Consider the following 10000-nt stretch of genomic DNA (forward strand, 5'->3'; position numbering starts at 1 on the left):
GTCAGACCCAGCAGAGAAAAAAATCTGATGAACTCGGCATGACAGAAAGCCTCAACAAAGAACTGTGAAACGCTTACCTTTCACTGCAAGCACAGAGACCAGCAGAAAGAGCGACCACGCCGAAAAAAATTTCCCCATGGTTGAAAGTCCGCTGTTCTATCGACACTCCGTATGTCGAGAGAAATATTGATTCAGTGCAGAAATATAGTGATTTATCTTCCCCTAAGGCCAGGTTGTTGTGTTAGGGCTGCTGTTGTTGAGTCGTCTAGCCTTTACACTTTGATACCCCCAAAAAAATCTTTGTACCCGGCGGTGCGACAGTCGCGAACAGTTGGCTGCAACAAAGTCTGCAGTGCGTTAGCGAATGTGCCGCTTGTAAAGAGCTGAGAAGACGGCGGCAGCGTGTGGAATCACGTTACAGGGGCGTAGGGCGGATCCTCTCTCTCCGTTATGAGTTTATGACTAGTCAGGGTAGACAGACAGACACAATGATCATTTAAATACCGTTATTTCCGTTATAAGTATCACATGTAACCTGTATCCAGAAATGTTTGATTTAAAGAGGTTGTGTTGGTATGGCAATGCAGGGTGTTGGTTAAATCACAGCTGGTTGGTCAGAAAAAGTGATGTATTAAATAATTAATTAAATAGATACAACGAAAATATGCTGCTTCATTTGATACATTCAGTTGGGTCAAAATCCATTTGATGACCTGCTGAAAGTGGAGGTAGGCCTATTCAATAAGATGATATTGATTTGGGCACAGAGATCCACTTAAGAGAGAATGGGAGTGGAGGACAGAAGGGTAGTGGAGGAGAGGTGAGAAGGAAGAGAGAATGATAGAAGGAGAGAATGAATGTGGAGGAGAGAATAAGAGAGGGAGAGAATGAGAGTGGAGGAGGAAAGGAGAGTGATGGAGATAATGAGAGTAGAGGAGAGAATAAACATAATAATTGCTTGGATTTATAGCGCCTTTCGACCTTACACAGGTACTCAAAGTCCTTGACATTGAACTCACCTTATCACTACAAAGGAGAAGGAGAGTCGAGGTGAGATGAGAGAAGGAGAGGAGAGGAGAGTAAAGGACAGAGGGAGAGAATTAGGAAATGAGAGGAAGAGGAGAAAGAGAGTGAAGGAAAGAATGAGGAGATGAGAGAAGGAGAAGAAGGGGAGTGGAGGAGGAAGAACATCTGACTGTCACTGTCTGGTTGCATTTCCTCTTTTTCCCTGAATGGATAATAGAGAATTGACCCTGGCAGATCTGTCCATCCCTGTTTGTCACATTGACAAGCCACTTGGAGTTGTGATTTACATCACTGAGCTCCTCAGAGAAAAAATTTATCTACTTGCTTATTTTTGCACACAGACATACAGGACAGGTGAAGAGACCAGAAACACAGTGTCTAAAAGCAGGTTACAAAGATGTGTGCAGGTGGTGTGAGAAACCTAAAAGGGCTTAAAAATCAAATAAATCGATAAAAATGACAATTTCTGACAAGCACTAATGTTTTATTGCTTGGTCAATTAATTTATATCATAATTTATTAGTTGATTGATTGGTTGATTGATCAATTGATTGGTTTTCTGACTAACCTCTACTGACCCCTCAATATATAAAGGCTCTATTCCCAAATGGAATTATCGGACAATACTAAGCGTCCAAAATAGCAGCTACTCCCTATATCCCCTCCTACATGTGTAACACACACACACACACACACACACACACACACACACACACACACACACACACACACACACACACACACACACATACACACACACAATCTGTACTACTGTCTTATATATTACTGTATTACTCAGGGGAGGCTGGTGGAGGTATGAAATGGAATGAGGATCCATGCATTGCAATGAGCCTGTCCCTTGGTATTATTGTATTAGTGTGTGCTACTGCTGTGTTCTATTGTGTTTTTGTAAAGGAGAGCTTGCCAGTAAGAATGGCAAGTACTGTCATACACTCCCCTGTATCTCATGTATGACGATTCAACTTTAAAATGTAAAACTTGAAACTCCTGGGCAGAGGAAACAGTATACACATCAAGGGCAGAGGGAAAAGGAGCACATCTTTGGAATGGAACAGAGCCTGAATCCCTCTGGAGATGAAATGGAACCAGGCACAGGACGAAGATAATAGAATTTATGATAATAGCAAGGAATAAATTATGGCAAAAAAATACAAACTTGAATCCCCAATCAAATCAAATCAAATCAAATCAAATCAAGTTTCTTTTGAAGTGCATTTCACATAGTTTAGGTCATGACACACTTTACATGATGAAACCAAGTAAACAGAGTAAAATAACAAACAAACAGAGGAGGTGAGGCGGGTGGGGTTATGAGGTGAGGCGGGCAGGTGGGGTTATGAGGTATGGCGGGCAGGTGGGGTTATGAGGTGAGGCGGGTGGGGTTTTGAGGGGTGGTGGGTGGGGTTAAGAAGGGTGGTGGGGTTATGAGGTGAGGCTGGGGTGGGGTTATGAGGTGAGGCGGGCGGGGTTATGAGGGATGGTAGGTGGGGTTATGAGGTGAGGCGGGTGGGGTTATGAGGTGAGGTGGGTGGAGTTAAGAAGGGTGGTGGGGTTATGAGGTGAGGCGGGCGGGGTTTGAGGGATGGTAGGTGGGGTTATGAGGTGAGGTGGGTGGGGTTATGAGGTGAGGTAGGTGGGGTTAAGAAGGGTGGTGGGGTTATGAGGTGAGGCGGGCGGGGTTAAGAAGGGTGGTGGGGTTATGAGGTGAGGTAGGTGGGGTTAAGAAGGGTGGTGGGGTTATGAGGTGAGGCAGCGGGGTTAAGAAGGGTGGTGGGGTTATGAGGTGAGGCAGCGGGGTTAAGAAGGGTGGTGGGGTTATGAGGTGAGGCGGGCGGGGTTAAGAAGGGTGGTGGGGTTATGAGGTGAGGTAGGTGGGGTTAAGAAGGGTGGTGGGGTTATGAGGTGAGGCAGCGGGGTTAAGAAGGGTGGTGGGGTTATGAGGTGAGGCGGGCGTTGTTCTCAACCATCAGGCCAAGAGGACATCCTCAAGTTCCCAGGGCAACACTTCAGTTTACATTCTATTTAAGTTCCTAATGTCATTTGTTTTATACATACCTACTCAAAATGCTAATGCATTTAGCAGAGTTAGAATCTGTTCCTCTGTTACAAGGTTCAATGTGGATCTCAAAAAGGTTCTTCAAAGTGTGACCTTCAAAAGAAAAAAGCATTTCTTTGGTGAGAGTATGCCACATATATTCTCAAAGTTAAAGAACCTTAAATGGAGGTGGAGGGCCGTCCCTATAGACTTGCACACATTTCCCGACAATGGGTGCCGATCCAACCACCCTAACATAACACTTGCATGAATATATTCATGCAAGTACCAATATAATCAAACAAGTACCAACATCATAGGTACATAATCAAACAAGTACCAACATCATAGGTACATTAATTAGTGAGATAATGCAACAGAAAGAACAGAAATTTAAAATTACCAATGTACCTGTGATTTTGGTTCTTATTTGATTCTAGCTGTATTACATATGTTCATGTGTTTTGTTGGGTATTTTTTTTATATGACAAAACTAATGCAGGTCATGAGAGTTTCAGTTAAGTTAACCTATACATGCAAGTAAATGTAACATAATATTTATTCGTAGATGCATGTACTCAAAACAATTATGTTGAGATTATGCAGCTGGCTACGTTGAATATTTATTTCTGATTATGTTTGTGGAACAAATGAAAATTAAGTACCGTACTAGAAATATTCATGTAAAGATATCAACTTAAATTTCAAAATTTTCAAAAACATAGATTTTTGGGAGTTATCTTATCCCCTGAGTCATTGTTTACAGTGTGCAGGCAGGGCTACCTCATTACTAGGGCGTGAGTCCAAACCACCTCTGCTACAGAGGCAAGGTTATGAAACCTTTACCACAACAGATTAGAGTTGATGAAACTGTTTGAAGCTTTGATTTTCATTAGCCACACATTACATATTGTATTATGTAAGTTTGATTAGAACAATTATGCATCTACAAAACAGTAACTCACAGACAGCAAATACATCATAAATAAACAGACAACAAATAAACAAATCATCATGATAATTGATCTCAGATGTTTTGCTGCACAAAGAAATGTAATCATCTCCAAGTAGGCCTACTGCATTGAATTACACTGATTTCAATGTCCTTAATCTGATAAGAGATGTGAGTGTTTTCTTTCACAAAATCTGTAATGGTTCATGCAAAAAAGAATTTTGGAATTGCGGTTGGTAGCCACAGGTTTCGTTTTAAAATGGATAGTTCATAGCCAAATCAAAGCTTTTGCTTTGTTGCCATGTATCTCCAAAGTAACTAGAGATGTCTATTAGTGTCTAAGATCAGCTGTATGTTTTGGGGAGAAATCTGCAGGTCTCGATCTCAAAAGAAGAAGAGGTACGATATGCAATGTCAAGCTCCAGTTCATCACACGGCAGGATATACTGTATTGATGAAATAATCTCTAGACATGTAAATGACCTATTAAAGGACGAATGCCATTTGTTCTCACAACAAATAATTTGATGTTAAATTCAACATTGCTGTTATCCTAACATATAATTTGTGTTTATTATTTTTATGGATTTTCCTTAATCAGTGCAATGACACTTGACAGGTGTTAGATGGTTAGATAGTATATGTCCTCCAACCAGAAGTCCTTACCTGAGAGAGGATGATGTCATCTGAGACAGAAAAGGATCTGTCAATCACATTTCCGCTATAAGAGACTGTAGGCTACTATACTACTGTATACTGTACTACAGCATCGCTGCGCACATGCCTTACCACACAGACCTGGTGAACTTCCCCACTACATGACTGTAAAACTTTTCTGAGCGGCTTTTTTTTTAAAGGGTGGGTATGACAAGGCCCACGTCTCATCCAATCGGGAACGAGAAGTCCTCAGCGTGTGAAATATCCCCTCCAACCAGGAATTATGGAGGCTGTTTTAAACCAGGAGGGCTGCTAGCCAATCAAACCGTTCTCGTATTGAGCTAGCGCGAGGCTGTGTTACATGGGGTTTTAAGGCAGAGGAGAGAGAAGGCGAGAGAAAGGCGAGACGGTAGGATTCCAGGCTGGTTAACAATACAGGTACGTCCAAGCGTCCGAGGTTTTGTTATCCATATGCAATAATAACATTAGATTTAAAAAAATCTACTTTATCTTTAGAACACTTTAGAACGAATAGTTATTCTCTATTTCATGATTATTTTAAGCATTTTAAAGTAGGATATGGTTATTTTTAAGTGTTTTTTTTGCCATATAAATTAAAATAGAGTTCAAATGTGTTGATTTATAATTAATCATGCAGTCAAATAGTATTTATCGTATTTTCCATCATGCAATGTGTTTATTTCTATAATAATGCGCAGAAATCTGTTCAGAATAATTTAATCTATTTTTCTTTCGTTTACACTGTCATCTCTTATAAAGAAAATTAGTATTTCATTGTTGTCTCGTTGACTCTGTGTTTTTTCTCATGGGGTTGAAGTAATGAAAAGTTATTAAACTGTAATTTTGAGCCATGTATTCTTCACACGCATCGCTGCCGTGTGTAACACTATGAATATGGCTGGCTATGCCCTGTCTACGAATAACACTGTCCTTCCAATGCCAACCGATTTCGATGTCATCTTGGCTTTTACGCATCATTTTTCTGGAAGAATTTTCGGTTTCCATCGAATGTTTTTATCTCTATTGAGCTGTGTAAAGAAAATTTGAATGTCATCGTCGAAAGTATGTTTTGGACATTTTTATCTCGCTAGTCAAATGATCGCTCTCACCGTGTATTAAAATGGCTGGCGATGTAAACCATTGACAAGGAGCTGTTCCACCACACATAAGGGAGGTGAAATCTTTGGAGAAAAAACTAATTCCCTGTGAAACAAAAATACCGCTCTTTTTCGTTTCCTTTTTAAAATATCTATCTCTAACTTTCTGTATTAAAGAAATTTTAATTTTCGTCTTTATTCTCCTTTTCACAACTTCTCGCTCTCGGCAGGATGACTCGTATTAGAAATGGCTGGCGCACTGCCTTTGTTATAGACAGCATTGCACCAAGCGACAGTGAGGGGTATAACTTCGGAAAACTGTAAAATGTCACGAAATATGCAATGACAGTAAAAAATTATATCGCAGAAATAAAAAGCACAGTCTTCGTTTTATCTGACGATGTGATTTTGTTTTGGATTTATGTTCAGATTTCGTCGTGAAAGCCCTTGGAACAGAAGGGGGGTGTGTATCGCTTTGTTACATAGGCAGCCCATAAGCCTTCCCCTTGCTCTCGTTGTAGGCTACAGAAGCCATTTTACTCAATGGGAGCTGCTTCGCGAAGAACAGCAACCCTTCCTCGTACTATACAGCCAGTACTACCAATACTATGTGCATGTACTGGGGACTCAAAGCTACCGTACGGAGCGGAGATTTAAAACCCGAAAAAGTAATAACATTTTTGGAAAAGTAACATCGAAATATGCAAGAAGGTCGAAAATAAATAGCAGTTTCTCTCATGAAGACGCATTTCACAAAATGGAAGATGAATAATTCGTGTTGATGACCTCTCTGTTTTTCTCCCGTACATACCACTATCGCAACATTATAACCACTCCGTGCGCTCGCTATAGCTTGTATGGGGAGAGTAAAGTTCGTGTTGCGTTGTATATAACGGAATAAAGTTTGCGGAGCGGAAAAATATGAAAATAAAAGATATCGTTAATGACAAGTGGGCGGTGGCGATGAAAGAATATGGCGGGGGAGGCTTTATTAGAAGAAGATTTTAATAGGAGGCATTTTACTAATGCAAAAGTGCATTTTAGATTCGAAGTTTTTTTTCTCACGAAATTTAGTTTAAGCCAAGATATGAGTTTATAGACATGATAATCATATTATATTTACAAAATATTTCGTATATTTTTTTACTCTTTTCTGAAAAAGAAAAGTACATTTAAAATAATGTATTAGGCTACTTGACCACATAGCTATTACATTGTAAAACGGACTTTACAACTGTACAGTGATTTGTAGCTAGCTTTTCAATATCATGACCATACTCCAGTCCTTATGAACATTTTCTACAGTGTCCCACCCATAGAATTCTATCTCATTCTAACATTAGGAAATCTAAATTCAAATGATGTGGTCACTGGCACCATTCATATGAAGGAAATGATTTTGTGTGATCAAATAAAGTTTAAACGGATACACCATAAAGATGACAAAAACACACATGATAACATGAAATTAGTAGTTAGTTACAGTAGTTACACATTTTACCCAACACTTTGTGACTCATACAATCATATAGATTGGTTTATATCCACCACAAACATACATACATACCCCAATAAGTATTAAAAGCATGTTATAATTCCATATAAATATTATACAATATTATAAATCTTTATACAACACAATTTTATAATGATACAAAACTGACTTTAACCATTTCCATCTGCCAATCTTCTCTCTTCCAGACACAGACCCATCAAAGAAGTTAAAATCGAATTGACGCCCCGCCCACTCATCAGAATGGCCAAAGGCACCCCCGGGAAGCCCAAGGGCAAGATGTCTGCCTACGCCTACTTTGTTCAGACGTGCCGTGAGGAGCACAAGAAGAAGAGCCCAGAGATCCCTGTTAACTTCTCTGAGTTTTCCAAGAAATGCTCTGGCAGATGGAAGGTGAGCTGGTCAATAATCAATAAATGATCAATAAATGCAGGGCTCAAGTCAAGTCAACTGTATTGGTCATATGCACAGGATAGGTAGTAAACTACAATGAAAACCTTGCTTTGCAAGGCTCAGCAGTGCAGTGATAACACAGAAGTAAATAAATATCAGCAATACACAATAATAACAACAAAACACAATAAGATAAGGTGCACTAGGTCAATGACAATTAAGTACAAGTAGCCATACTGACAATAAGGCAGTAGGGTGAATATATATATATACACAGTAGGAACCTAGCTTTATTTATTCTAAGCAGACTTGGGTCAAATACATACATGGCAACAACTTGAAAGAATTTGAGGTGAGCTTGATTCTGCACTTTTGGGACCATTGGTTGTATTGTACCTAGCCAAAACATAATGACGAAATCAACCGCTACTCAAGTATTTGATAGTATTTGACATATTAAGTAAGAAATAAAATAAAAACATATTCTTATATCATTATTTATACAACACTTGCAGGACAGAGTGCTAAAAGCCATTGTTTTTGTTGTTTGTTCCAGACGATGTCAGGGAAGGAGAAGGGCAAGTTTGAGGACCTGGCTAGACAGGACAAGGTTCGCTACGACAACGAGATGCAGCACTTTGCTCCTGGTGGCAAGAAGGGCAGGAAGAAGGACCCCAATGCCCCCAAGAGACCCCCGTACGTAACACACACACACACACACACACACACACACACACACACACACACACACACACACGAATGCTCTCACTCACTCACATTTATGGAGTGATGATCCTATTACTGATCATTTACAATTTACAATCACTATCAGTCATGTTTCAGTCTTTACTTTGTCATGATCCATCAATAGATGTTATATGAATATAATAATAATAAACCAAATGTTCTCCTTTCCATAGAGATATTGTTATGATACTGAAAATAAATGTTATTCCTGATTTTCTTTACATTTTATAATACATTTATAATACATGCATATACATTTACAGTGCCTTCGGAAAGTATTCAGACCCCTTCACTTTTTCCACATTTTTTTGTGTTATAGACACAATTTAAAATGGGTTAAATTAAAAGAATTTTCTATCAATCCACACACAATACCCCAGAATGACAAAGTGAAAACACGTTTTTTGAAATTTAGTAAATTTATTAAAATTGAAATACAGAAATACCTCATGTACATATGTATTCAGACCCTTTGCTTTGACACAGTTAAAATTAGCTAAAATGCAAAAATGTCATCAACAAATCACTCAATAAGTTGAATTGAGTCCATCTTAATGCAAGGATAATAGTTCATGTCATTTTGGAATTAATATCTTTGTTTTTATAGGGTCTCTGATTTGCATAGGAATCAATTACACACTGTGTGGATTAGGCTGTCACTACCAACTCAGCAAATTTCATAATTTTCTCTTGATCGAGAGATGGAAACTGCATTGCATGTGCTGGATTTGCACCAAACTTAATACTTTGTAGCAAAACCAAATAAACACATTTTCAGCCACCTTCTTTGCTGTATCACTTGAATTCATTGTTGCAAACACAATTATGGATATGACAGATTATTTTCCATTAAGGGACTCTTTTTGGCCACTTGGTTATAGACCAATTTTGTAGAGAGACTGAGATGATGTCCCATCGATTGTGCTTTTTTCTCTCCACCATTCAACTTTGTAGATTCAGGCCTCAGGGTCGCATTCCTGAGCAGTTTTGTTCCTCTCCATTTGCTCAGTTTATAATGACAACCTGATCCACACAGTGTGTAATTGATTCCTATGCAAATCAGAGACTCTATAAAAACAAAGATATTAATTCCAATATTACATGAACTATTATCCTTGCATTAAGATAGACTCAATTCAACTTATTGAGTGATTTGTTGATGACATTTTTGCATTTTAGCTAATTTTAAGAGTGTCATAGCAAAGGATCTGAATACTTATGTACATGAGGTATTTCTGTATTTAAATTTTAATAAATTTACTGACATTTAAAAAAAAAAAAAAAAATGTTTTCGCTTTGTCATTCTAGGCTATTGTGTGTGGATTGATGGCAAATTCTTTTAATTGAATCCATTTTAAATTGAGTATAACACAACAAAATGTGGAAAAAATGATGGGGTCTGAATACTTTCCGAAGGCACTGTATATAGAAAAAATGAAATACAAATGAATGTAATTTTCCTCCTTTTCTCCCTCCGTAGCTCCGGTTTCTTCATCTTCTGCTCAGACCACCGGCCCAAGATCAAGGCCACGCACCCC

The 10000-nt window shown here is 38.7% G+C and overlaps 2 protein-coding genes across 2 annotated transcripts in view; one reads left to right on the forward strand and one right to left on the reverse strand.

Moving 5' to 3' along the window:
* cd99l2 (CD99 molecule-like 2) overlaps positions 1-339 on the reverse strand; it is a 14071-nt gene extending 13732 nt beyond the window's left edge. The window contains exon 1 of the mRNA XM_083671288.1: positions 78-339. Coding sequence (XP_083527414.1) covers positions 78-138 — 61 coding nt within the window. The 5' untranslated portion in view covers positions 139-339. The remainder of the gene's footprint in view (positions 1-77) is intronic.
* A 4714-nt stretch (positions 340-5053) lies between these two features.
* Positions 5054-10000, forward strand: part of hmgb3a (high mobility group box 3a) — a 6946-nt gene continuing 1999 nt past the window's right edge. The window contains exons 1-4 of the mRNA XM_083671095.1: positions 5054-5129; positions 7511-7715; positions 8272-8411; positions 9943-10000. The exon at positions 9943-10000 is cut by the window's right edge and continues 117 nt beyond it. Coding sequence (XP_083527221.1) covers positions 7566-7715; positions 8272-8411; positions 9943-10000 — 348 coding nt within the window. The 5' untranslated portion in view covers positions 5054-5129; positions 7511-7565. The remainder of the gene's footprint in view (positions 5130-7510; positions 7716-8271; positions 8412-9942) is intronic.

The sequence above is a fragment of the Argentina silus genome (assembly GCF_951799395.1).
Source record: "Argentina silus genome assembly, chromosome: 1".
Taxonomy (NCBI): domain Eukaryota; kingdom Metazoa; phylum Chordata; class Actinopteri; order Argentiniformes; family Argentinidae; genus Argentina; species Argentina silus.